At 44.5% G+C, this 27,904-nt stretch overlaps 1 protein-coding gene across 1 annotated transcript; it reads right to left on the bottom strand.

Moving 5' to 3' along the window:
- Positions 1–27,904, bottom strand: LOC121571560 (ETS domain-containing transcription factor ERF-like). Its single transcript, XM_041883094.2, has 5 exons — positions 27,346–27,904; positions 6,333–6,567; positions 4,361–4,473; positions 2,523–3,424; positions 1–2,415 (listed from the first exon to the last, which is right to left on the bottom strand). Exons 1-5 carry the CDS (start codon positions 27,365–27,367, stop codon positions 1,843–1,845), a joined length of 1,845 nt encoding a protein of 614 aa, XP_041739028.2. The 5' UTR covers positions 27,368–27,904; the 3' UTR covers positions 1–1,842.

Raw genomic sequence — 27,904 nt, 5'->3', positions numbered from 1 at the left:
AATGTGTGCACTCACTAACTGTAAGTCGCTCTGGATAAGAGTGTCTGCTAAATGAATAAAATGTAAAAAATGTCTGTACCCACACACCAACTCATTGCAGTACGTATGCTCGAGGCTTCTACAAAGTGTGTGTGTGTGTGGGGGGGGGGGGTGTACTATGTGAGTTAACAATGAGAAACAGTGGGGGGAAACAACATTGTGTGTGTGTCTGTGAGCACATTATTTGGCCAGGGTAATTCATTTCAAGTCTCCTGTCAGTTTAAAAAAGGCACAATCTCAATTTGTCTTGTTTGTTCAATAAAACAGGATCTGTATCTTTAAAATACAGAAAATAAAAGTTAAAATGTCACTAGAAAAGATTGTGAAGTTTTGCATGAGCTCACCTGGGTACTCACATTCATTTCATGGTATACTTTTTTGGGGAGGGAGGAAAAAAATCTATTCAATTAATTTCAGTCTCAGTTCAAGAACTTTGTATATACAGAGGTACTTCTAACCCTCCGTTCACTGCAAATGCCCCACTGCGTCTCCCCAAATACTGTCCTTTTTTATTTTGAGGCGCTCTCTATGGGAGAAAGAGAAGCGCCTTAAACGAGGGGAAAGGATGAGACCTTTAAGATAATCTTTCGACACCATCCCAAGCGCCGGACAAATTACCAATCTCCTCGATTCACTCTCCTTACAAGAGTGTGCAAAAGTCATGTAGGGTCCCAACATTAAGGCTCCTAACTTGTAGGGTCCCCACATTAAGGCTCCTAACTTGTAGGGTCCCCACATTAAGGCTCCTAACTTGTAGGGTCCCCAAATTAAGGCTCCTAACTTGTAGGGTCCCCACATTAAGGCTCCTAACTTGTAGGGTCCCCACATTAAGGCTCCTAACTTGTAGGGTCCCCACATTAAGGCTCCTAACTTGTAGGGTCCCCACATTAAGGCTCCTAACTTGTAGGGTCCCCACATTAAGGCTCCCCTTATTGGAACCTGCACAGTACACAAGCTGTCCATTAAGGCCTGGTTGGGTTGGGTACTGCATCGTTGCCATGGGAGCTGTCAAACACTTGAGTGACAGGAAGGCATGACAAAGATCTGCACGCCATTTTGTTTTTTGTCCCTACGCTCAAGTCGGTGGGGGACGATAATCAAAGAGAGAGTGCTCACTCAGACACAAATTCAGTCTTAAGTCTCTGAGTCAGTCCCTGTTGAAGAGGCCATGATTAGACATAGATGCAGACAGGGAAGTCTCTTCGTTATGACTCCTGAGATCCCTTCCCAGTCAAAGGTGACAGAACAGTTGACAAGAGTTGGTACATGGCCCTGCACTTTCCTCTGCTTTGTAAACCATTGTATGTAAAGACAGGCACTTCTGTAATCTCTTTTTCAAGTCTGTTGAAGATAGAAGGCATTGTCATGATGTCATCCCCCCAGTGTCAGCAACATGAAGGTCCATCTGGGGGGGGGAATCTTTCCCATCTGTGTGGATGCATCTCTGAAAGGCTAAGGAGCTATGGGCGTTACTGAGAGAACATGTTGAGGGAAGATGGGAGGCACCTTAAGGCAGTGTACAGGTCTAAGGGATGGATCCTGGATTTAGGTCCTGAGGGGATGTCAGTATTAATTTATGTCTATGGCCATCCTTAGTGTCTCAGTCACAGCATGTTGAGCTGTTAATGTTCTGGATTTAATGTGTTGAAAATGGGAGTAAAAAGGCTTTTTGGACAGGCACTTGTTTCTATGTGTATGCTTGGTTATATGAGTGAGTGTGTATGTAGGTACGGGCATGTGATCGTGTCTGTATGTATGTATGTGTGTGTGTCTGTATGTCTACGGTTTGTGCGTATCCCTGCCTCAGCAAGCTCCATGGTTCTCCAGAGACAGCTGGGCTGTGGCTCTCTGCAGCTCGGAGCTGGCCCTGCGCTGGGCTGGAGGGGGAAGAGCGCGCAGACTCAGGGACGGGCTACTCCTTGGCCCCTCCCCGTTCTCTGACTCCTTCGTTGCTGGCTCCTCCACCACCTCTTTCTCCGCCCGCACTTTCTTGTCCTCGGCCTCCTCGCGCTCGCCATTGGCCTCCATCTTCTGGTCCTCGCTCCAGCGGCGTTTGAAGCGCAGCTTGAGGGGGATGCAAAGGGTACCGCCAGGACTGATGGGAGGGCCCTGGCCTGGCTCGCTCTTCAGGCCCAACAGGGAGGGGGTTAGAGGGCCCATGGGAGGGGCGGCGGGGGTCTTGAACACGTCCTCGTCCAGGTCGTCCTCGGCGATGGCGCCCAGGTTGCCGTTGGTGATGGCAGTAGGGGCGGTTCCGTTGGTGGGATGAGGGGGGGTGAAGACGTCGCCCTCGTCGTTGTCGAGCAGCTCGTCCTCCTCGCTGATGTCGGTCACCTCCACCTCCTCATCGGACTCGATGTCGGAGACAGGCTCCACCTAGACAACAAGAGACAACAGATGAGTCATTGTTGAGAACATCTCTTTTACATTAACAAACTGGTGGTTAGTCAGGCTAACCTTGATTCTGTTAGTAATTGGCTCACCTTGATTTTTGGAGGGCCCACTGAGGAGGAGGAGTTAGAGAGCAGCCCTGAGGCAGCATAGGAGGAGCCTAGGCTAGAGGAGGAGCCCCCTGTAGAGGAGGCGGAGCCGTCCCTCTGTTTACGCCCCAGCGGAGGCGGCTGCAGCTTGAACTTGAAGGGCGAGGGGTGCTGCTCCTCCCCTTGGTGGTGATGCAGTGAATGGGAGTGGGGCATGGGCGGGGCATGGTGGTGAGCTGCGGGGTGGGCTGTCATGGGCTTGTCTGAGGCGGCAGAGGGCCTGTGGGGCTGGGGGACCACGATGTTGGGGTAGTGGAAGAAGGCTCTGGGGCTGAGGTGGTAGTTGTAGACACTCTGGTGGTGGGCCTGCAGGTAGCGCTTCATGTCATCCGGGTTGAAGGAGAAGTGGGAGCCCAGCATGGGGCTGAGGGAGGGGGATGGGGTGTAGGGCAGGTGGGAGCCAGGGGTCATGGACAGGGCCGGGGACAGAGTGGAGCCCAGGAGGCCCCCAGGGCCCGGCAGGGGGGACACAGGGAACGGGGACATGGGGTCTCCATGGACCCTGTGGCCGGGCGGGGGGCGGCCTAGCCCGCCGGGGCCTCCGTAGGCGCGAAACAGTGAGTCGTGGGAGAGGCGGGGGTGGAGGAGGCCACGGAACGCCCGTTCAGGGCCCACGCCGCCACGATCGTCACCCCCCACGCCTTCCTCCAGCTCAGAGTTGGTGGAGGTGCCGTCGCTGCAGTCGGAGACAGAGCCGCGGCCCATGCGACGGGCCACGCTGCTGAACATGCCCGGGCTGCGCAGGTCCTCACTGGGGGAGAGCACATCGGACGGGGTGGAGGGGGGAAAGCGGAAGTGGTTGCCCCCAGACGGCACGGGAGGGGCGCTCTGGGGGACTCCCCTACCTGGAGAGAGAGGAGGAGAGGACGAGTGAGTTAGAGAGGGTAGGAATGAAACAGTGAGGTAATAAGAGAGAAAGTTAGAGAGAAAAAGAAGTGATGCAATAGGTGACAGAAGGATAATGACTGAAAGTGAAACCAAAAAAGAAAAAGAGTAAAAGTTACTGTATACATAAACACAGACAGAGACAGAGAGAGGGAGAAAAACACTGCTCACACTGGCCACGCGTTACATTCCACTTTCCTACCCTGCGATGCCAAATTGTGGCACACAAATTTTGGAAAGTTGTTCTTTTTGCCATCACAAACATGGGTCGGGTTGCTCCATTTTCCTAAAACCGCTGAGTGAGTTAACGTCGGCGAGGCATGTCAAACACATGTCAAAACCCAGGCCACATCGCATATGGATTATAATAAAAACTTCACACAACAGTTATGCCACCTGGTATCAGGCTTCAAGTGTGCCCTATTTACACTGTGTGGTTGTGATTGACGCCGGAAGGGATTTAAAGAATGGGAAACACTTGGTATGAAGAGAATGAACACATATGCAATATGCAAACATCGCTACACTACATAACCTGATGGGGATGGATTCGTATTTTAGCATTTAGTCATTACCTGTCAGTCATTGTAGCCGTTTCCATTACAAAATGGCGCTACTATGGGTTAAGCTCTCAGGCACATTAGGGATCTGTATTAGCGTAGTCTTTGATACATTTGTAATTGGACAGATGCATTAAAAAAAACAATCTTCCAACAATCTGTAAATGCGTAAATGAGGACTTTATGGAAATGCTTTAAGAATAGTTAGACTTCCAGACAATGTACACTTACAACGTATCCATCTATAGTATGCTTTAACTGCTAACAATTTTGATGTCTCTGATCACTCTGTGCCAGTGATTGTCTCTGGTGTATTTCTAGAGACCAAGTAGTTACCAGAGCCCATGTCGATGAAGGGGTAGTTGACCAGCACCAGCTTGTTGAAGTTGAACTTGTAGGTGAACCTCTTCCCTTTGGTCTTGTGGAGGATTCTCTTGTTGTAGTAATATCTGTGGGGGCAAGGTTTGCATGGGTACTAACTCTTTGTTCAATTTACATGGTTAAATAAGGACGAAATACATTCATTTCAGCATTACTGAGTGCAATACACAGAACCCCCCCCAAAAACGTGCAGTACCTATCACTGTGTAATTGTTTATCTAAGGGTATCATTATGTGCCGTAACCATGACACAATATGAAATGTAATGAGCAGACCCTGTAGAATAGCACGTCTCTCTTGAAAGATATGTTTTACCTCAATGAGACAAACCTTTACAAACAATGGTTAAATAAACACACAGGGAAACTGTGATTCGGTCTTTAAGAACTTCTATGAGCGGGAGGAAGTGCTCAGAGACTGAGTGCGCTGCAGTGGCTGCTGAACCAAAAGGTAGCTAGTTCTGAACCTCTCACTCTGGCACAGTGCGGACTCGATGAATGAAGGGCCTCTTACGATTGCAGCGACTACCATTATGAATAGAGTGGGCTCCCACCTACACACATGCTAAATGGCGGTAATAGTAGGGGCCTGGTGCTTGCTTTTGATATAGACGATGATGTGAAGTGGAGACAGGAGGCTTGGACTGGAACATAATGTTCACAGGCGCAGAAAGAGAGGACTCGAACACGTGGGGGAAAGGCCAGGAACGTACCACGCGCGCACACACCCCAACACAAGCACACGCCCCAACACAAGCACACGCCCCAACACAAGCACACGCCCCAACACAAGCACACGCCGTGTGATACGGTGAGTGACTTTACTGGTGCTGACACACATATACACACACACACACACACACACACACACACAGAGCTAGGCTAGAAACATGCGGGCCAACACAAGCTCACACATGGGCTCAAGCTTGCTCTATGGTGCTTTGAAGAACATTTGAACTCACTTCAAACAAAGCACAAAGGGCCAACGTTATTACTGCCTGTATACCACAGCTTTAGAGTAGCACATTTTTAACACTAACACACCTCGTAGCCCAAGCAGCTCCTAATCAAAGCCTAAACCCTAATGAGGAAAGAACATTGCAGTCTTTCAATTACTTCAGAATGGAAAACTACTTTCATTGAAGAGTTTTATGACAGAAGAAAGTACCATAGAGGTTAGGTCAGACCGTTCGAGGAGACTAGTTTACCATAGAAACAAACCGACAAGGCACAGATGGGATGGAGGAGGACTGACAGAGAAAGCAGCTGTGACGAGTCATTAGTAGGATGAGCACTAGCTGACCCACACCAACCTACGACTTGAAGGTGACGCTGGCAAGCCAGTGTGTGGCCAGCGCTGGCTGCTAAGTGTGTGTGTGATAGCCAGAGATGTGTGTGTGTGGTGTGTATGAGTGAGTGAGTAAGAGAGAGAGAGAGTGAGAACAGACTGAGGACTAAATAAAAAGCTCTCTGCTTCCCACATGTGCTCTGAAGTGTGTGTTTCTAAAAACAAAGTTATCTAAATGAGCGGTCACATTAAACGAGGGACCTTGACGTACATCTGAGATCAACAAGTCGCGGTGAACCACCCACTTTCTCCTCCCCCTCTCTTTGAAAGACTAACGAGGGAGCCACTCCAGAGCTCTCATTGTTCTGGCCCGTCTTAAATCAGCTAAAACGGTCTTCTAATAGAGAGCAATTAGTTGAGTCGGGTGCATTAGGACTGGGCTGGAGCAAAAGCTTACCACAGCCCTATGACTAGAGATTCCCCCAATCCTGGTCTAAGGGCAAATGCCATTGAAACTGTATTAATACAGGTTTGTCACAGTGAGATAAATCTGTTTTGCAAGCGAGACCCGTTCACTTAATTCTTCATCCTACAATACCCAGAATCCCCAAGTCGAGTGATAGTTGTTCCCCTTTCCTACCTAAGCGCTCTGCTCAGCTTGTCGTAGTTCATCTGAGGTTTGCACTTGCGGGCGCCCCACAGTCGGGCCACCTCTTCGGGGTCCTTGATGACAAACTCTCCGTAGTCGCCCTGCCAGGCGATGACTTCATGGTACTCCTCCTTCCGCAGCAGCTCCAGGATGAAGCACCACAGCTGGATCTGTCGCGAGCCGGGGCTTGACTCGGGCTTGTAGGCCCAGTCGGGGAAGGCGAACCCTGTTGACGGGAAGGAGGAGAAAAGGGGTTAGATGGAGGTGTGGTGTTCATATGCTGGGGATGGTGGAACATGGGTCTGAGAACATCAGAGGCAACAGGGAAAGGCGGGTAGTGGAGAGTCGACAGAGCTGTACTGGGATCAGTGTATAAAAGCAAAGAAGGTTGGTTTTTGGGGTAAATTTGTTTTGAGTTTGAAATCAAAGCTGTACAGGGACTAGGCCTGGTGCTTTCATATCAGTTTAATGTTCATCGTAAATCAAACAGCCTTGAGTATGAAGACAAAATAAAAGATATAACGAGCATTAGTCACACAGAACATGTGAGAACAGTGAGAGCAAGTATGTGTTTTAGAGATGTAGGTTGTGCTTAAAGACTCAACACCACTTCAACACAAGGCCAGGCAGACTAGCAGAGACATAACACACACACACACACACCTCCTTAGGACTAGGCGTGCTCTAGCAACCAGGCAGTGAAATCGCTCTCAGAGAAACATATGGGCACAACGCAACACATAAAACACACTACGGAGTACATACCAGAGGTATTTATGATATAATAGGAAAACATAATATCTAGAATACTAGAGTAAACACTTAGATAAGAACACGGACAGCAATACCGACAACTGGTAGCCTATTCCCATTGAACCACCTGTTGAGCCAAAGTCCACATTTGTCACTATAAAGCTTCATTCCAGGTCAAATGCTGCTGCACCAGAATGACTTTGTGATGCCCATTGTCACTAAAACTCTTTATAAGCCTACACGTTGAAATTATGAAGGAAGATTCGATTTTGCGAGTCACCCAGTTAAAAGCCTATGACACGTGACTCATACAAAGCAATAGGATAGGCTTAACCATTGAACTACTTCAATTGTCTCGTCTGACATGACTAAACAACAGTGAATGGTTCTGATAGCTATCTGATGCTTCACAGCTCATAAAGCATACGCATATCATTCCCACATCGTAGACAATAGGGCCCAGATCAACAGCGCCACTTTAGCATCTGTGCCACTTGGGCAGATGCTGGGAAGCTGGTGTCAACGCACATGTCGAGTCCAGCAGGAGCAGATAACATGAAAGCAAGTGAGCAAATTTAACAAACACACGTGTACAGAAAAGGTAAAGTGGGTGCATGCGTGGGTGCAGTGCTCACACACACGGATAGCAGCAATGCCCACTGAGCGTGCGTCAGTGCTGACTCATGGCCTGTTCTTGTTTGTCATTCAGCTTTCACATGGAGTACGCCTTTCCCCTCCGTGCTGCCATCCCTTTCTTTCCCTTGCTCCCTCTTACACCATCGCCTAGCAACAGGATATTTTAGCTCTATAAATAAACACACCGAACAAAAACTGTAATTCAATTAAAAAGGATCCTAAAATTATATTTTAGGACAAAGAGGTAAGAGAGAAATTGGGCGAGAGGGGCCAGGGATGAGGAGGCGTCAAAGGAAAACAGAACATCAACCGATGAAAGTTCACGGTTCCGCTGTCCCTTAGCCGGCTGCCTTATGAAACGACACACAGACATTCACTGTTGTGTCCGTCACATACAACAATTCTCAAACACTCACAATGCTGCTCCTCTCTAGACAGATGCGTTTTTAAAAAAACAGCATAACAGCTATAACAAGCCTGTTTTCTGTTCTGTTGCGCTAACTACCAGTGGTCCTGGTGGGACTGCTGCTGGTCCTGTGGGTGACAGTAACTATGACAGGAATAACACACAGATAAAGACACTCATACTGCAGCACCATAATAACACATATCACTTCCCATGTGTGGTGTGCTGATACCTGGGAGTAGAGTCATGTAGTTGGCCATAATGATCCAACGAACATCAAGTGTATGAGGTCAGTAAGAAGACATAGTTGTCCAACCATTTTCCCTGGGTCTCTAAGGGGAAAGAACGGAAGGAGTAGTGACAAAAGGTGTACTTTTAAGGCTACTACCAGTGAGACTATTATTCGAGGCACCTGAATTTCCCTTCCAACAGAAACACAGGATCTTTACACGAGAACTATTTTCATACGAGGCATTCAATACGGCTACTTTTATTAACGGCCCTATGACGTCATGTGTTTATAATAGTAGCTTTAATAACAGATAGTCATCATGTGCATTGTCCTGAACGCCTACTGGTCTGAGACCAGGGGCTCCGTCTCCTTCTCTTTTTCACCCTGTTCCCTCCATCAATTCCCCCCTTTCCCTCCCTTCCTCCTATTCTTTGCTGGCTCTATATTTAGCTGGAGAAAAAAAGGTCGGCCTCCGTCTGCTAGTGATGGCTGCCTGGCCACAGAGATAGGTAGGAGAGGGCACGGGGGTGTACGGACTTGTTCTCCGAGTGAGTAATGCATCGCCACTGGACTACCCTCCATTGACTTTCAACGGGGACATGCCACGGTGCACTGTCTTGACGTTTGTTTTATTGCGAGAGGGTGAACACTGTCAAAAAAACAAGTAAGCACTAAAACGGCTTGATGCTAAAAAGTGGATGCTAACATTGACTCATGCTATCATGAGGGCTAATAGTTCACTATCCTAAAGACATGGGCATCAACACCCATATCTGGGGCTGAGGAGAAGAGGAAAGAAAAACGCCCTCAATATGCGATCGTCATCTTTACATCAACAATCGTCAATGTCGACGCCACCGAGATGAAAGCGAGTTAGAATGTGATGGTGGTTGGACGGTTGTAGGGCTGGACTGCGACGGTGTAATAGATCCCGAGGTGCGCCGGCCAACTGTGCACAGACAGAAACCAGACGCGTCTCTGGGAGTTCCGTGCAGTGCAAGCTGTGATTAAATCAGCCCTAGATGGTTAGACAGAGTGTTTGCGCCAATTTTCTTGCTATGTGAGGACTGTCGAGTATGAGCGCAGGTCTCGCCTCGTGCGGAGAGGACTCAGAGCCAGTGTTTATGAGCACGCCTGTGCAGGCCCTGCTCAGTCTCCATGCTCAGCAATAGATCCCTGGGACAGACTTCCTAAATACTAGTCTTGGAGACCTGAGGTTAGGAAATTGAGTTGTGTTGACCTCCAGAATAACTTGATTTGTGCGTATATTATTAGCAACTAATACAGCACTCATAATTCGCTATAAAGTATTTATGATCTTTGGTAAACCTCAACCAATTTGAAGACTTGAGTAGGAATTGCTTGACCAGGCTTGACCCTTAACACTAGAACCGCTAAAGCGGTCATTTGGACTGCTCATTAATTTTTTAAAATGTATAACCAAGTCATGCCCCCTCAGTCCTTGACTTTTCCTAAATAAGTCTTAAAACACACCGCTGTTAGAATTTTTATACCACAAACTGGTTTTAGGAGGGAATGTAATTTTTTAAAAATGGTTTCCCCCCCGTTGCCCCTCCTTCTCCCGACAGTTGAAGATGCCGTGCCTAGTTGATAATCACCCTGATAATTGTCTCAAAACTGAACCTAAACTACACCGAAACTAATTTAAAAACAGATTAAATAAATTAAGTATGATGGGGGAGAATGGGTGAGTTGATGAGCGAGGGGAAGCGAACTGAGCATAATTATGTAATCACTAATTGTGAATGAAGAACAGGGCAGGCCATTCTATTGTATTGATCTATTCCAATTCTAATCTCTAAATGGTATGTACCCTTTATCAGTCCACCGAATCCAAGCAGTCTTATCAGTCTACTCGGAGTACACAGTGAGAGCGTGAGTCATTTACAATGGCAAGAAGACCAAAACAAAATGGATGCACATGCTGCGTTAGCGTTGCTACAAAATCTAAATGTAAAACGCTCAGATGCTAGGGAAGAAATGCACCATGACATCTCTGATGATTTTTCTTCTGATTCTGAGCCTCAGCCTGAAGCTACACCTCCCGAGGCCTAAGCGCCAAAAAGCCAGAACAGTGCACACGGAGCAGGTGCCCGCACCACCACCAAATGAAACAAGAGAGGGGAAGGGATGACACCGTTTCGATAGAACAAGCCGGTGACAAAGCTACGGCCCAATTATCAGCACAAAATGTCTTGAGAGAGCAGGCCCTACATCTTAAGCAAAAAAAAATTAAAAATCAGCAACGCACTCACCAGCTTTCTTTGTTTATGTGACATGCGCCAACTGATGCCATTGCGTGAAGATGCCCTACTTGGCTGACAAGCGGACAATAATTGAAACGTTTTTACTGCTGTCATAGACACATTCATTATAAAATGCCATTATTGCTTTGTGTGGATTTTCACTATTTATCAAGCACACTTGGTACTTATAATGATGTTTAGGCTACTGAGGTTGTCATTTGACAGGGCATCTTGCTGACTGTGCATCTTGGTGATTAGGGTCTTTTTTTGTCGTAATAAAAATTAACTGTTACCGCGTTCCAACACATATGCTTTCCGTTTCATAGTTGTATCAAAGGCATTCCAAGAATAAAATTGATTGAACACTTGAATGTGTTTTTTTGTTAAAAACATATAGCCTACAGTAACATGCTAATGAAAATGCTATTGTGCTATTTAAATGTATAATTTTTTTAAATCACAAAAACAGAACCAAATGATTATTTTTGCAATAGCATATATGAAATGTATTAATGACGCTTTTAGAATGTTGCAGTCAGAATTGCTAATTCATTTGAAGGCGGTGGGGGAGGGGTTACTCGAGGCCGAGCGGTTCTAGTGTTGAGAGAATGGTAGAATAGCAACAAAACAAAAAAACACTTGAAGTATTTGCACACGCTTAATCTAAGCCTTATCATCCCATCGACGTCAATACTGCTGTGAACCATGTGACTTAGTAGAGAGTAGAGCCAGTGACCTGGAGAGGACCTGGAAGTGATCAGAGGGGGCATGGAGGGGGGTCAGCACGGCTCAGTGCAGGCTTTTTCCTCCATGCTCTGGGCTGGTACTAAGAGGGTAATGTGCAAGACCCCTGGACAAAATCCGATCAGGCCCAAATGAGAGGATGACCATGTATTGTCTAAATCCCCACTACGCCAGAGAGTCAAATCAAATCGTATTTGTTACATGCGCCGAATACAACAGGTGTAGACCTTACCGTGAAATGCTTACTTACAAGCCCTTAACTCTTATTTTTCTTAAAACTGCATTGTTGGTTAAGAAAATATTTACTAAGTAAAATATTAAATAAAAAGTAACAAAATAACAATAACGAGGCTATATACAGGGGGTACAGGTTAGTCGAGGTAATATGTACATGTCAGTAGGGGTAAAGTGACTATGCATAGATAATAAACACGAGTAGCAGCAGAGTAGCCATTTGATTAACTGTTCAGCAGTCTTATGGCTGTTAAGGAGCCTTTTGGACCTAGACTTGGCGCTCCGGTACCGCTTGCCGTGCGGTAGCAGAGAGAACAGTCTATGACTAGGGTGGCTGGAGTCTTTGACAATTTTAGGGCCTTCCTCTGACACCGCCTAGTATTGAGGTCCCGGATGGCAGGAAGCTTGGCCCCAGTGATGTACTGGTCCGTACGCACTACCCACTGTAGCGCCTTGCGGTCGGAGGCCGAGCAGTTGCCATACCAGGCGGTGATGCAACCAGTCAGGATGCTCTCGATGGTGCAGCTGTAGAACCCATGCCAAATCTTCAGTCTCCTGAGGGGGAAAAGGGGTTGTCGTGCGCTCTTCACAACTATCTTGGTGTGTTTGGACCATGATAGTTTGTTGGTGATGTGGACACCAAGGAACTTGAAGCTCTCGACCTGCTCCACTACAGCCCTGTCGATGTGAATGGGGGCGTGCTCGGCCCTCCTTTTCCTGTCGTCCACGATCAGCTCCTTTGTCTTGATCATGTTGAGGGAGAGGTTGTTGTCCTGGCACCACACTGCCAGGTCTCAGACCTCCTCCCTATAGGCAGTCTCATTGTTGTAGGTGATCAGGCCTACCACTGCCCACGGACACTGTGGGGCATGCTGTTGAAAGAAGTCAGCTCTGATTGGCTTTTTCTCATAGACAAGCATCCTGCTGTGACTTGGAAATGGGTCTATCCAGAGGGCAGTGGTCTGAAGGTGGGTTCTGACTGGTCTGTCCAGACAGCCTCCCAGTGGGGTGGTCCCAGATTGGCCTGTTTGCACAGCTGGCCCTTTCAGCCCCCTGTGGGTGACAAAGACTGAGACAGTCGTCTGGGCCCCAGGTTATTGATGGTGGTACAGGGGCCTGGCTTCTGGGGCAGGATATTTGGGGGCGAACTGGGGATCACAAGCACACCATGGGGAGAAATGCAAGGAAGTTCCACTGTTAACTCTTCACTCATCTCAGTCTGTTATATGTTACCCACTGCTCCTCTGGTATTTGTTTTATCATTTGAGGCACACTTTTTATCTCCTGGCTGTCCTCAGATTCTTATTCTGTATCATTCTGCGAAGGAGGGAGATTTAAGATATGGTGTACTAAAGTCGGCTTTTGAACTCAGGGGCATCCAGGCAGCACAGATTAGAGGTATGGCCTGTGCGCTGTTGGAGACAGACAGGGCTTTGGCCTCTGTAGACCGCAGCAGTGTCTGGCTTCTTCTAAGCCAATTCTGTCTCTTCAATTCCTCAGACGGCACACGCCACAAACTTCACTCAGCGAGGTATGAAATCTCACGTCTGTGTTCGCAAAACACCAAGACTTGCAGGATGATGGGAGAGATTCTGGAAAAGTAAGAGCAAACAGAGCAGGGGAAAGTGAGAGGGGGTGAGAAAGGTGACATGGAAGAGAAGACCGAGAGCTAACATGGGCACTGAGACATTCAGAACGTCAGTGAGAAAGATCAAGACGTATTAGGCCTAGACAGAGCAGGAGATCAAGGAAATGCTAAGGGTAAAAAAAAAAGTGGACCAGGGGGGCTACACGCAGTGGAAAGGGGACTGGAAATTGGGGTAAGGGAGTAAGAATCAGAGAAACAGATAGATTGCCCCGTTTACAACATTCTGTGTTATGGTTATGTCTCCAGACAGTATTTACTTTTATTTTTGTTCAGACAGCGGCTGACGACAACTTGGTGGCTCCAGCTGTGGGATTAGCGCAGTCGACATGAGGGCTCCCTCCCCTAACCGACGGCTGTCACCACAGCCCAGAATAAACCACCAAACCAAGGGAACGAGATGAATCAGTCAGAGCTGACGCTGCCAATTCCTTCACTGACGGCTAATGCATCTTGAATTTTCCATCTTTCCATAGAGATAAAAGGTCTTCATAGTCATTAGTGATAGTAGTCATGATGGCAGTACACTACCGTGCTTCCACTCAAGGAGACCTCTCATAATCAATAACTAGCTTCAAATTGATTTGATACTAATACCTAACAGATTAGGCTACATGGAGGCATTTTGCTGTAATTTAAGAGCCATGATCAATATCAGGGCATCATTAATTATGTTTACACAAATCGGTCTTAGGCAGCCTGCACACTGTAATGTGTAGAGTCCATGTTTCAGCAGAAACGAACTCTACCTCACGAATGCCCGGCCTCCCCGTCTTTAGTCAGCTGTTCGTTCCACAAAAAAAATATTTAAAAATGTTTATGGTTATTTTATTTTCGTGATGGTCTTCATCCATAACCGCCGGTTACACGGTTATACGGTAATTGTGCCAGCCCTAAATGTAGGCTATGCGCGAATCATAAACTTTAGGAAGGCTACATTGTTTCTTTAGTGGGACACGCAACACATCTACTTGATTGTGATTGATGATAGGCTGTATGCAAAAACACTGCCTGGAGGTAGCCATTTTAACCATCTCAGTGTTCACATTTTCCTAATTCGGTTTAATCCAAGCCCTATTGCATTAACGCTGGATCCTCCTCAGAGACAAAATGTTGTGCATTAAAATAGCGGGAGTCAATGTGGCGTCACCACAAAGATGGCAACCAGCATCAGCACTAGCGTGAGAATTGAGAAAGAGCGTGCTGCATTTGTCTGTGTGTGCGTAATGCAACACAGACAGCCATTTAACTGGTATGTGGGGGGTCCAGCCCCCGTAATAAACCACTGTGTGAGGGAAAGAGAGTGTGTTCAGCAGAGCACAACACAAAATGCAGAGTAAATCTTCATTACCCCTAGTCTATATGTTGTAAGTAGAGGCGGTCTGATAGAAGTTACATAATCGATAAAAAAAAAAGCCTTGGTGACATTCTGGGGGTTCTCACTCAGTCAGGGAAAATAATGAATGTGCTGCTTAACTCTGAGCTGTGGTCTCTGGCTGTAAAGCTTACCAACTGGAGAGGAGACCGAGCGAGAAAACAGACACACTGAAGGAGTTTTAAACCTCCCCTGATAAGATGGAATCATTTGAAGACTAACAGGAAAAAGGCTGAGATTCCCTTCTGTTCTGTCAATGCCTGTAAATGACCTCCCCTTCTGCTTTCTCCTTCCTCACACATTACATGCTTTGATCTTGCTCTGGTGAAGAACCGGTGCAAGTTGTCAAGTTTGTGTGAAGTAGCGTGAGAATGGATGGGTCCACACTGCTGTGTTCTCACCAGTTCAGCCTTCACACAGGCTCATGTTCAAGGAGATGCACTTTAGAATCTCAGAGTACACCACTAACACAAACATTAGTTTAAAGTAAAACACACTACCACACACACACACACTCATGTGGAAAAGCCAAAGCCGCAAGGATCCAGAGCGAGTTCTGACAGACACAGGCGAGACAAAACCTCAGGGTTCCCACCAAACCCAGGGCTGGAGAAGACAAAACACTCAGACTGCTCCCCTCCGTCCACAAGCCACATGACATAGCAACCTGCACTTTCAACAGCTTGGGGCACACAGATTGCCATGGGTGAATGACGTGGTTAATTTTGTGTCCAAATGCAGTCCTTTTGCATTAAAACAAATATTTTACTAGAAAAACTGTCTACAGATCTGTTAAATACAAAATTATTATACTTTGTAACTGATGTGTCAGACATTTTGGTCCCTTTGACACAGTGATTAACACAACTCTACTTTCTAATTAAGTGAAGCCCAAGGGCATTGATGGGAACATTCCAGCTCAGAAGAGAAAATTAGCATATCTATGCTAAATATTAAATTCTGTATTTTAGATGAGAGTTTTGGTAATGATTTCCAAGATTTTGAAAACTATACATAATCTGTCCTTAAACCTTGTGGCATACTACTTTACAAAGTTAATCTTTCTCTGATTATGCCCGTTTCATTTAGGCTGGACTTAAATTGAGAATGTTAGTTGAAGACCAAAGGACATGTTATCTGCTCAGCAGCCCAACTGTTCTTTGGTTACACTTGGGCTACCCTGGCGTTTCATCTACACTGCAGGAGCCCTTTCAACCATGGAGCCGGGAGGGGGAGCAACCCTACTGTAGTAGTACAAATAGTCTACTGTAGTCAGTGGGTAATTAACTATGGTGCGTGCCTTTGTTTGACCAGCATTACCTGGGCCCGGTGTGTTCTTTTCCTAACGGTAGGGGTCATAACCAAAGTACATTTCCAGGCAGTTCGCTTGCGATGGTGCAGGTTGCCAATCAGATACTTGAAGTCTGACGACAGTCATAACCTGCTTATTAGGTTTTCCACAACCTTCATCCATTACTTGGTCAGCTAGGCCTAGCCAACATGTTGGGGATATGCTATTAGCATAGGCATAATTCAATCCACTATGCTTACTAATTTGCTTTCCTGCCAGTCGTGCTGTTTAAATGCAGACAGGAACAATGTTGAATAGTCCCACTGACAAACATGAGCACCCCAGCAGTCACTTGCAGTGGCCTGTGCAGGCTAATTGCTCATGTATGGGTCCTTTCACTTCGCACACAGGAGACGACAACAAAAAGTGCCCGGCTACAGCTGTGACGTCTTACGTGGCGGGTTGACATAATGAGTAACACAAGTGGAAAATTGGAGCTAGTGGGCCTACCAGGATGAGGAGTGTGACCCATTTAACTGGACTCCCAGTGCAGTTGACAGATGCCAAGGCACCTTTGAACTGTTTCACCTGGGCCAGAGTCAGCCGGGAGCATGCAATGTTCAGAATGAAACAGACTTCAGTCTCTATGTGGATTTGAGAACAATGTAGACCTATATGACATTCTATAATCTACAACATAAATATGTGCCTGAATACCATCGCCTATTGAGAGAAAATAAAAAGAATCATGCTAACAATATTTTCCTGGAATGTTGGCATCAGTCTACATTAAAATATTAACACGGAGTAGCATAAAGTAACTCCCATATGGCATAATGACTAGGGCAGTCCCCGACAAAAAAAAAATCAATCAATTGGTAGAAATGTGAAAACGTGTATTTTTCCATATATAGACACATCCTATGTCTTTAAATAAAAGCAACTATATGCACTGAGCTTGTCTGATGCTTTAAGCGAACTGTTTGATGAAATAATTAAGACACACAAATGACTAGATGGAGTCTGACCACAATTGATTTGATTGTGCCGGGCCTGGCTCAGACTTGCTGAGCTGTGTAAAAAAAAAAAAAAAACACACTGACTAGCACCCGTTGTTTCTCTCTCCTCCCTGCTGCAGCGACCACCACAGAACATCAACAGTGTGTTTCGAGCTGTCTGTGTTGCTGAAGCTGCAACATAATTACAGCCATTTCCGACTGAAAAGTGATGTTAGGAAAAACATTAGTTTAGGAATAACATCCCTATTCCCTTAACCCTTGCCCTCTTTACGTGACACATGTATGCATCATACGCACGAGACCAATAGGGCCTGAACTATAGCATATCACAATTACATTCATAAATTGGTTATAATCTCTGAACACCGTAACACATGACAGCAAAATGGATGCAGAGGACGTGACAAACTCGAAACGGAGGAATGTTTACTGGTTGCTCAGGAGGTAAACGGTAAGTCAGATGTGTGGAATATATTTGACTAGTTGTGGAAAATATGGAGATCAAGAAAGAGAAGCTAAGGAGCAAGCGCTGCGTGCATATTATGTGTGCGAAACAGGTGCTGTTAGAGTACACTAATTTCTCTGACCGTTTGGAACAATGTAAACAGCTCTAAATAAATAAGCCTACCCGTGTGTTACGTTTTTTTTTGTAAAGCCTTTATAGACAGCAGAGACTAAAAACAGTTGCATTCATTTGTGAATGCACATTTCCAAAATGGAACGTTTTAGGCCTATTTATTGTTTACGCAAATTAATCAAATGGTAGCTTTGTTATTTTAAAACTAAAATGCTTGATTGCATTTCAAATCATGAATGACTCCTATGCTGTGTAATGACATGAACGAATAAATGATTGATTGATACAGTAGCCTATATAAGTATTGAAATATATGCCTAAGTAAGTTCCGGTATTAAGACTAAACAGGATGCGTTCTTAGGCCTACAGCTCAATGGTGGTTATACAGGGCTGCTATACTAAGCCTACTAATGATAATGGCAATACTTATTATAATGATGATCATAATAATAACAACAACAATAAGGAGATCAAGGAAAAAGCAGGGTTATTATTATCATTATTAAAAATATAAGTTATGACAATTTGGAACAGTGCAAACACTAAATAAATTATAAATAATACCAGAGAGGCTGGTCTAACGAAAGAAAAGTGTAAAGCCTTTATTACAGCATAGCAAAGCTTAAAAAGGGGAAGGGAGATACCTAGTCAGTTGTACAACTGAATGCATTCAAATGAAATGGGTCTTCCGCATTTAACCCAACCCCTCTGAATCAGAGAGGTGCGGGGGGCTGCCTTAATCAACATCCACGTCTTCGACGCCCAGGGGAACAGTGGGTTAACTGCCTTGCTCAGGGGCAGAACGACCGATTTTTACCTTGTCAGCTCGGGGATTCGATCCAGCAACCTTTCGGTTACATGTTACGGTTGCCTGAGGCTTGGTGCTCACGGAATTAGTAGGCTACTAAACAAATACTCAAACAGGCAACAGAAGCAGAATCTGTCTTTTTACTATAGATATGATTTATAAAGCCAGCCACATTTAAAAGTTAGGCTATTGATTATAGGCCTAATTAAGTTAGGGTTTCCTCTCTCCTCGCTTTTCTTAGACAATTAAGGCAAGGGCTGTTTTCTCTCGTCTCCTAACTCCGCTGCTGCCTCCGCCGCGTTGTTCTCAACACCAATATGCTGGCTAACTTTGCTATTATGCACATAGCAACATGGTCTAGGAAAAGGCGCCAATTCAACAGTGCACTGATGTGTTTCAGAACCGCAGACAGCAACCACTATCCAACGCGGGAGAAGGCACATTCGTTATAAAATAATATTTTTTATTTGTGTTGCACCATTGTTCTTACATAATATAACTATATACAATTTCCATAGCAAATGTCTTCTTAGACTGACAGACTGTGCCACGGCCTCCACAATGGATTAGTCCACTCAGACAGGCACGAATCAGACCGGTGTCTTGTACACCAGGATTCTTTTTGCTACTGCTCGATTTAAGGAATCTCAGTCGACCAGTCGACTAAATGGGGTCAGCCCTAATAATGACCCAGTTGTTAGACAGTGGAGTTGGGGGACAGATGTGGGAGCACAGTGGCTGAGCCTACAAGATGGATTCCCGAGATGTGACGCATTAAGGAACAAATGTAACCAATGAGTGGAGTGCAGATGAGTGCACGCCATGAAACTACTTAGGAACACAAAATATGCCTTGGGGGATGTACAACTGCTCCTCCTACAATCTCTCTTTTCAGAGGTAGTAAGAGATACCTGGAATCCTGCACAATAGAGGAACCTGGGTGGGGTGCTGACTGAAGGCCCAAGGCCACAATAACATTTGGTGTATGAAAACAAAATCCCCATTTTACATTCACCCTTTAGCTTCCTAGTTCCCACATCCCATTACAGTGCCTTCAGAAAGTATTCACACCCCTTGACTTTCTCCACTTTGTGGTGTTACAAAGTGGGATTAAAATTAATTAAACAGCAATTTTCGGTCAATGATCTACACAAAATCCTCACTTTAAGAAATGGAACACTAGTCACTTTAATAATGTTTACATATCTTGCACTACTCATCTCATATGTATATATTGTATTCTATTCTACTGTATCTTAGTCCATGCCGCTCTGTCATTGCTTGTCCGTATATGTATATATTCTTAAATTCCATTCCTTACTAAATTTGTGTGTATATGTTGTGAAATTGTTAGATATTACTGCACTGTCGGAGCTAGAAGCACAAGCATTTCGCTACACCCGCAATAACATCTGCTAAACACTCGTATGTGACAAATACAATTTTATTTGATAATGTCAAGGTGGAAGAAGAATTCTAACATATGTATGTATATACATATAAATAAATAAAACATATTTAAAAAACACTAGCAAATATATCTGGATTAGATACGTTTTCAACCCCCTGAGTCAATACATGTTAGAATCACCTTTGGCAGCGATTACAGCTGTAAGTCTTTCTGGGTATGTCTCTAACAACTTTCCAGACCTGGATTGTGCAACATTCGCCCATTATTCTTTTCAAAATTCTTCAAGCTCTGTCAAATAGGTTGTTGATCATCGCTAGACAACCATTTTCAGGTCTTGCCATAGATTTTCAAGCAGATTTAAGTCAAAACTGTTAACTCAGCCACTCAGGAACATTTAATGTCTTCTTGGTAAGAGCCTCCAGTGTAGCTTTGGCCTTGTGTTTTAGGTTATTGTCCTGCTGAAAGGTGAATTAATCTCCCAGTGTCTGGTGGAAAGCAGACTGAACCATGCTTTCCTCTAGGATATTTCCTGTGATTAGCTCCATTCAGTTTCTTTTTTATCATGAAAAACTCCCCAGTACTTAACGATTACATGCATACCCGTAACATGATGCAGCCACAACTATGTGTTGTATTGGATTAGCCCCAAACATAACACTTTGTATTCAGGACAAAAAGTTAATTGCTTTGCCACATTTTTTGCAGTATTACTTTAGTGCCTTTTTGCAAACAGGATGCATGTTTTGGAATATTTTTCTTCTGTACAGGCTTCCTTCATTTCACTGTCAATTAGGTTAGTATTGTGGAGTAACTACAGTGTTGCTGATCCATCTTCAGTTCTCTCTTATCACAGCCATTCAACTCTTTAACCGTTTTAAAGTCACCATTGGCCTCATGGTGAAATCCCTCAGAGGTTTCCTTCCTCTCCGGCAACTGAGATAGGAAGGGCACCTGTATCTTTGTAGTGACTGGACTGTGTGTATTGATACACCATCCAAAGTGTAATTTATAACTTCACCATGCTCAAAGGGATATTCCCGTGTAGCTCAGTTGGTAGAGCATGGCGCTTGCAACGCCAGGGTTGTGGGTTCGATTCCCATGGGGGGCCAGCATGAAAATGTATGCGCTCACTAACTGTAAGTCGCTCTGGATAAGAGCGTCTGCTAAAATGACTAAAATATTCAATGTCTGCTTTTTAATTTTTTACCCATCTACCAATAGGTGCCCCTTTTTGCGAGGCATTGGAAAACCTCCCTGGTCTTTGTGGTTGAATCTGTGTTTGAAATTCACTGCTCGACTGAGGGACCTTACAGATAATTGTATGTGTGGGGTACAGAGATGAGGTAGTCATTCAAAAATCATGTTAAAAACACTATTATTGCACAGAGTGAGTCCATGCAACTTATGTGACGCACATTTTTTGTCCTGAACTTATTTAGGCTTGCCATAACAAAGGGGTTGAACACTTATTGACTCAAGACATTTCAGCTTTTCAGTTAATTAATTTTGACAAATTTGGAAAAACATACACAGAACAAACATATAAAATGCATGTTTCTGAAATAAAAGATCCCAGAAATGTTCCATACGGACAAAGATTACATCCCTGTTAGTGAGCATTTCTCATTTGCCAAGATAATCCATCCACCTGACAGGTGTGGCATATCAAGAAGCTGATTAAACAGCATGATCATTACACAGGTGCACCTTGTGCTGGGGACAAAAGGCAACTCTAAAACGTGCAGTTTTGTCACACAACACAATGCCACAGATGTCTCAAGTTGAGGGAGCATGTAATTGGCATGCTGACTGCAGGAATGTCCACCAGAGCTGTTGCCAGATAATTGAATGTTAATTTCTCTACCATAAGCTGCCTCCAATGTCATTTTACAGAATTTGGCAGTACGTCCATCCGGCCTCACAACTGCAGACCACGTGTAACCACACCAGCCCAGGACCTCCACATCCAGCTTCTTCACCTGTGGGATCATCTGAGACCAGCCACACGGACAACTGATGAAACTGTGGGTTTGCACAACCGAATAATCTTTGCACAAACAGAAACTCGTCGTCCTTACCAGGGTCTTGACCTGACTGAAGTTGGGCAAATGCTCACCTTCGATAGCCACTAGCATGCTCTTCACAGATGAATCCCGGTTTCAACTGTACTGGGCAGATGGCAGACAGTGTGTATGGCGTCATGTGGTTGAGCGGTTTGCTGATGTCAACTTTATGAACAGAGTGTCCTATGGTGGCTGTGGGGTTATGGTAGGGGCAGGCATAAGCAACGGACAACGAACACAATTGCATTTTATCGATGGCAATTTGAACGCACAGAGATACTTTGATGAGATACTGAGGCCCATTTTCGTGCCATTCATCCGCTGCCATCACCTCATGTTTCAGCATGATAATGCACGGCCCCATGTCGGATCTGTACACAATTCCTGGAAGCTGAAAATGTCCCAGTTCTTCCATGGCCTGCATACTCACCAGACATGTCACCCATTGAGCATGTTTGGGATGCTCTGGATCGACGTGTACGACAGCGTGTTCCAGTTCCCGCCAATATCCAGCAACTTCGCACAGCTATTGTAGAGGAGTGGGACAACATTCCACAGGCAACAATCAACAGCCTGATCAACTCTATGCGAAGGAGATGTGTCTCGCTGCATGAGGCAAATAATGGTCACACCAGATACTGACTGGTTTTCTGATCCACGCCCCCAGCTTTTTTTTTTTAAAGGTAACTGTGACCAACAGATGCATATCTGCATTCCCAGTCATGTGAAATCCATAGATTAGGGCCTAATGAATTAATTTCAATTGACTGGTTTCCTTATATGAACTGCAACTCAGTAAAATCGTTTAAAATTGTTTATATTTTTGTTCAGTGTAATTCCACTTTTACATTATGGGGTATTGTGTGTAGGCCTGTGACAAAGAGATCTCAATGTAATCCTTTAAATTCAGGCAGTAACAACAAAATGTGGAAAAAGTCAAGCAGTGTGAATGCTTTCTCAAGGCACTGTATAGGCTGGTTAACATAGCACCATAGTCCGAAATACGCTGAGTATACCTAACTTTAGGAACACCTTCCTAATATTGAGTTGAACACCCCCCCTAATTTTGATGCAGATGTTTCCCACAATTGTTTCAAGTTGGCTGGATGTCCTTTGGGTGGTGGACCATTCTTGATACACACAGGAAACTTGATCATGAAAAACTCAGCAGCGATGCAGTTCTTGACACAAACCGGTGCGCCTGGCACCTACTACCATATCCCGTTCAAAGGCACTTAAATGTATTGTCTTGCCTATTCATCCTCTGAATGGTAGGCATACACAATCCATGTCTCAACGGTCTCAAAAATCCTTCTTTAACTGGTCTCCTCCCCTTAATCTACTCTGATGGAAATCGATTTAACAAGTGACATCAATAAGAGATCATAGCTTTCACCCGGATTCACTTGGTCAGTCTGTCATGGAAAGAGCAGGTGTTCTTAATGATTTGTATACTCAGTGTGTGGTGTAATATTTGCAGTGTGACATGATGCATGATATGCACATTTATATTAACCAGAGAGGGAATTGATCTTGCTAACTAGGCCTACTCAGGGTGGCAGAAGGGTGTGATTGCGGCCCGCAATTCAGGGTGTTCCTGCATCTGCAGGAACCCCTCTATACCTATATTGGTCCATTTTTAAGCCACAGTAGGTGGCGCTAATGCACCATAACATTGGATGCCAACCATCGATAAACCCCACAGAAGAAGAAGACCGACAGGAGGCAACACCACAGATAGAACAATTAACAAGATATTTCACCAGATTTATAAATGTGAAGCATCCAGTTGGCGTTTCCACTCACTACCAAATATGGTGATGAGGAAGCCCAGTAGCCGGCAGTGGGAGAAGATGGAGCGAGGTGGATTTTGGACAACACTCTTAATTGTCTTATCGATGAAATATTTGATTTCCATACAATTCTGTTTCCAAAACTAGAATCTGTAACTAACAGAGTGAACTGCGTTTTGTAGGCTTTACCCTTTGTCAAAGTTTCTAAAAAATGATGTTGTTTAGGAGTGCAAGGGCGAATTGAGTTATTGCACAGGCACACTTCACAGAATAGGCATTCCCTAATGGAAATATGCAAATAAATGAAAGAACATGCCAATAGGATCTCACTAGCTCATGCTTGGCTCTGCCCACCACCTTGTTTGTTCTGCCTGCTATGATTAATTTGCTCCCATTGGAAACGACAGGCTCTGGTCTATCTTGGGTTAGTTGTACAAATCTTTGGCGACACCTGTAGCTAGCTAGCTAGGACACCGGTATTGTCATTTGCCCCTGCCTGGCAAGCACTGCTTTCCCGCAGTTCTGTTAACATTACAGCGAGGGAAGGTGCTCGGCAAGCGGGGGAGAAAGAAACTGTACTAGCTAGCTCACTCCCTAGTATTCCGGTAACATTATACAGGCGGGAGCGACACCGGTAGCTAGCTAGGACACCGGTAGACAGTGTCCTTCCCCCCTGCATGCCGAGCACTGCTTTCCCACAGTTACGTTAACGTTACGGCGAGGTCGTCTGTGTCTGTTTATTTGTTACATCACTTCCTCACAGCTTTGATAAAGAGAGGGGTGGGGTGGCTGGTATATCTGTTACATCCATTATGCAAGGCATTAACAGATTACACATACAGCGTAAATGAAAAACTGAATACATATTTTTTTTCCCTTTTGACCTACATTTTAAATCGCATAGACAATCAGGGGAAATCCAGAATATTAAAAGTCTCACTTAAACACAAGCAGGAATCAATGGGATGCTTGTTGAAAACAAAGGGCATTGGTAATTGGCAAATGATTGGAACTACAGTAGCTACTTTGCTAAGGCTTCAACAATTAATAATAATACAAAAACGCTCAACTGCCTAGTGTTATGTTGACAGGCAACATTTTTGATTAGCCAAAAGATTCCATAATTTGGGGCACATTCGCAAGAGATATCGGACAGGCATGTACCCCATGATGCATGTAACGTTGGTATTCAACAACCTAGCTACTCTAGCTAGCTAGTTAGCTAAAGGAACTTCGAAAAGTTGTGCCCGAGTTAAAGGGCAATTCTGTCACTTTTCAACATTCATTATATCCAGCACCATACCAGTGGCGGTCGTTGAATTAAGATGAGGGAGGACTCTTTTTTTCTCTCTTCATGAGCATGGCCTTATTTCTATTACAACATATTGGATGACCGTCATTCATATTCCGTTCACTCAATGTAACAGCGATAAGTTTAGGCTACTACGTGATACTCTAATTTTCCCTATACCCATCAAGAGGTTGCTACAACCTAGCCCATGAATGAAAGTTAACAATGTAGGTGACAGACAGTGACACATGGACAGACACATTCAATACTGCCTTGCACACTCTTGCCTGCATCTAGCTGATCTAGGGTGTAATCATTTGTCCAACAGTTGCAAACGAGAGCTTCTATTCGACAAATTCAGGTATGTTCATTCCTGTTTCGTTTGATTCCGTTTAAGAAAAAATTTTCAACAGAATGGGCGGAATGAATACACCAATGATCACGCGTAAACACAGTTCACTTTCATAGCAGCCACGTTGTATTCCTTCTCGCATCTGTCCGCTTTCCGGCTCTCATCTTTTCCCTTCGCTTGTGGACTTCAATGCACAACACAGCAGCTGTATGTGATCAGGTGAAAAAAACGTTCCAAGCCAAACCATATCATAACCGCTACACACAGCCTACATCGTTGTCACCATATTAGCTAAAGTAACGTCATAGTCAATATAGCGAACAGAACTAACGCGTTAGTAAACCCACAGCTGTAACGCCGTTTAGCACTTACACCGGAGGGCCCCGTGGCAATACATTTGTAAAACCAAAAGCTTACCTTGGAAGAGTTCCAGTGTGTTGCATAGTCATAGCCAGCTAGCTAACATAGCACCCCTCTGTTTGAGCAGGGTGTTTGAGTAGGCTAAACTAGCTAGCTGCATTTGCTAGCTAAAAAAGTGAAAGAAACTGAAGGGGGAAAAATGGCGAAATCTCTCTTTTGCTTCTCCTTCATTTTGGGAGAAATTTATTTGTTCAAAACGGTTCAACTATTGTCTTTCTCTTTGAGTCAACTACTCACCACATTTTATGCACTGCAGTGCTAGCTAGCTGTAGCTTATGCTTTCAGTACTAGATTAATTCTCTGGTCATTTGATTGGGTGGACAACATGTCAGTTCATGCTGCAAGAGCTTGGAGGACGTCCTCTGGAAGTTGTCATAATTACTGTGTAAGTCTATGGAAGAAGGTGAGAACCATGAGCCTCCTAGGTTTTGTATTGAAGTCAATGTACCCAGAGGAGGACGGAAGCTAGCTGTCCTCCGGCTACACCATGGTGCTACCCTACAAAGGGCTGTTGAGGCTACTGTAGACCTTTATTGCAAAAAAGTGTGTTTTAATCAATTATTTGGTGATGTGACTATATTTTGTATAGTAAGGGATAACTTTAATGTTTTAAAAATGTTATGAAATTCACAGAAATTGTGCGTTTATATGATCTGTGGTTAAAAAGATAAAGGTCTTTTTAAAAATGGTTATCTGTGACATCACATGGTAGGATTAAAAAATTTGAAAATCTGTGATTTTCAAAATCTGCAACAATTTTCTAGCTGGAGGGAGCGCATTGTATTGCTCTCCACGTCATGGGGAAACTCAGTGTTTAAAATGTTTAACATTTTGATGTCATCGGGTACAACTGGTTTACATCATAGAAATAAAAAAACATGAAAACGTAGAAATGTTTTCACTTATGTAGGCACTGGTTTTGTGCTGAAGATAATGAAAATGACGCTGAAAGCAGTGGCTAAATGTCGAATGCGTGTCCTGCAATGCCCAACCAGCAACGCGGGTAGCTAGCTAACGGAGAAAAAAAACTAATAAAATAAACAAACTATTTGGTTTATCAACAGGTCAGTAATGCCCGTTTGATATCTCACGTTAACGTGCTTAACTTACGATTACGTTACTCGCCAGGAATGTCCATTTTTGGGCGAATTGGCTAGTTAGCTAGTCAAGTGTGGAAGTTTGAAAGTTGGTTAGCTAACTGCCTCGGCTAATAGCCAAGTAAACTTCGCTATCAGACAGCGATATAGTAAACTGTATGCTAACCAATAGACAGTGGTGTGAGCAACGGGTTTCCCGTAATTATTTTACAAACTTTCTCCGACAAGTTAGCTAGCTAGCTCTGTTTGGACTCGAGTAGGAAATTGCGGCAATTCATTACTAGTAGTTAACTAACTAACCTAGTGCAATAGCTTTATGGATTTTCAAAGTCTCATTACGCAGAGTTCTCACTACATTATTAGTTATTTGTACGATAACCATGGGTCATTGTTATAACACAAATATAGATCATTACAAGTTGATCATTTTCCATTACCAATTGTATCCAGTTGAAATTGTGTTGTTACGTGAAACAATAACATGTGCCAGTCGAGCGCCATGAAGTATCAAGCACTTTCCAGTGGACAACAACAGGGACAGACAGTTCTATTCGGACAATAGTTGGTCTGCGAACATTATCGTAACTTACCCGTATCCCCCGGGGTTTTCATGGTGACTCTGTTCAATTCAGACAGTTTCCCGTTTGATTCTAGCTAGCTTGGTATCCGACACCCAGCCGTCGTTGTTCTTCTTGATATGTTGCAAAATTCCTCGCTAGCTTCAAAACTTTTCCGTTTCTAAGTTTAGCCTAAATCCCTCTGTTCTCACGCGCTCTAAACCCCAGGCCCCTACTGTTCCCTAGTTACTTTTGAGCTCCTAGTTGTATTTTTTCTGTTATTTCTAACTAATCGTTGAGACGAATGATGCTCTAGCTTTGTATAAATCCACTCGTCAGCTCTGAATGGCGTAGAACTTTATGTCCGTCGTGCCGATAGTGGGGGAATGCCTTGTAACACTCGGTTCTAATTATTTAGCTAATCAGTTCAACCGCGTTACAATGTTGCATGGTCGAATCTTCCACATCATCATTCCAGCAGTCAAAACAACGCAAGAAAAACGCTCTATCTGGGTAGTATGGAAGCACGTTTTTTTTTCTTTCTCTTTCTACAGACTTTTCATTTTCCACTCACTCCGTATTCTCAACCCCC

The sequence above is a fragment of the Coregonus clupeaformis genome, chromosome 8 (assembly GCF_020615455.1).
Source record: "Coregonus clupeaformis isolate EN_2021a chromosome 8, ASM2061545v1, whole genome shotgun sequence".
Taxonomy (NCBI): Eukaryota; Metazoa; Chordata; class Actinopteri; order Salmoniformes; family Salmonidae; genus Coregonus; species Coregonus clupeaformis.
Note: the sequence above shows the minus strand (reverse complement) of the source record. Positions and strands in the feature narration are given on the sequence as shown.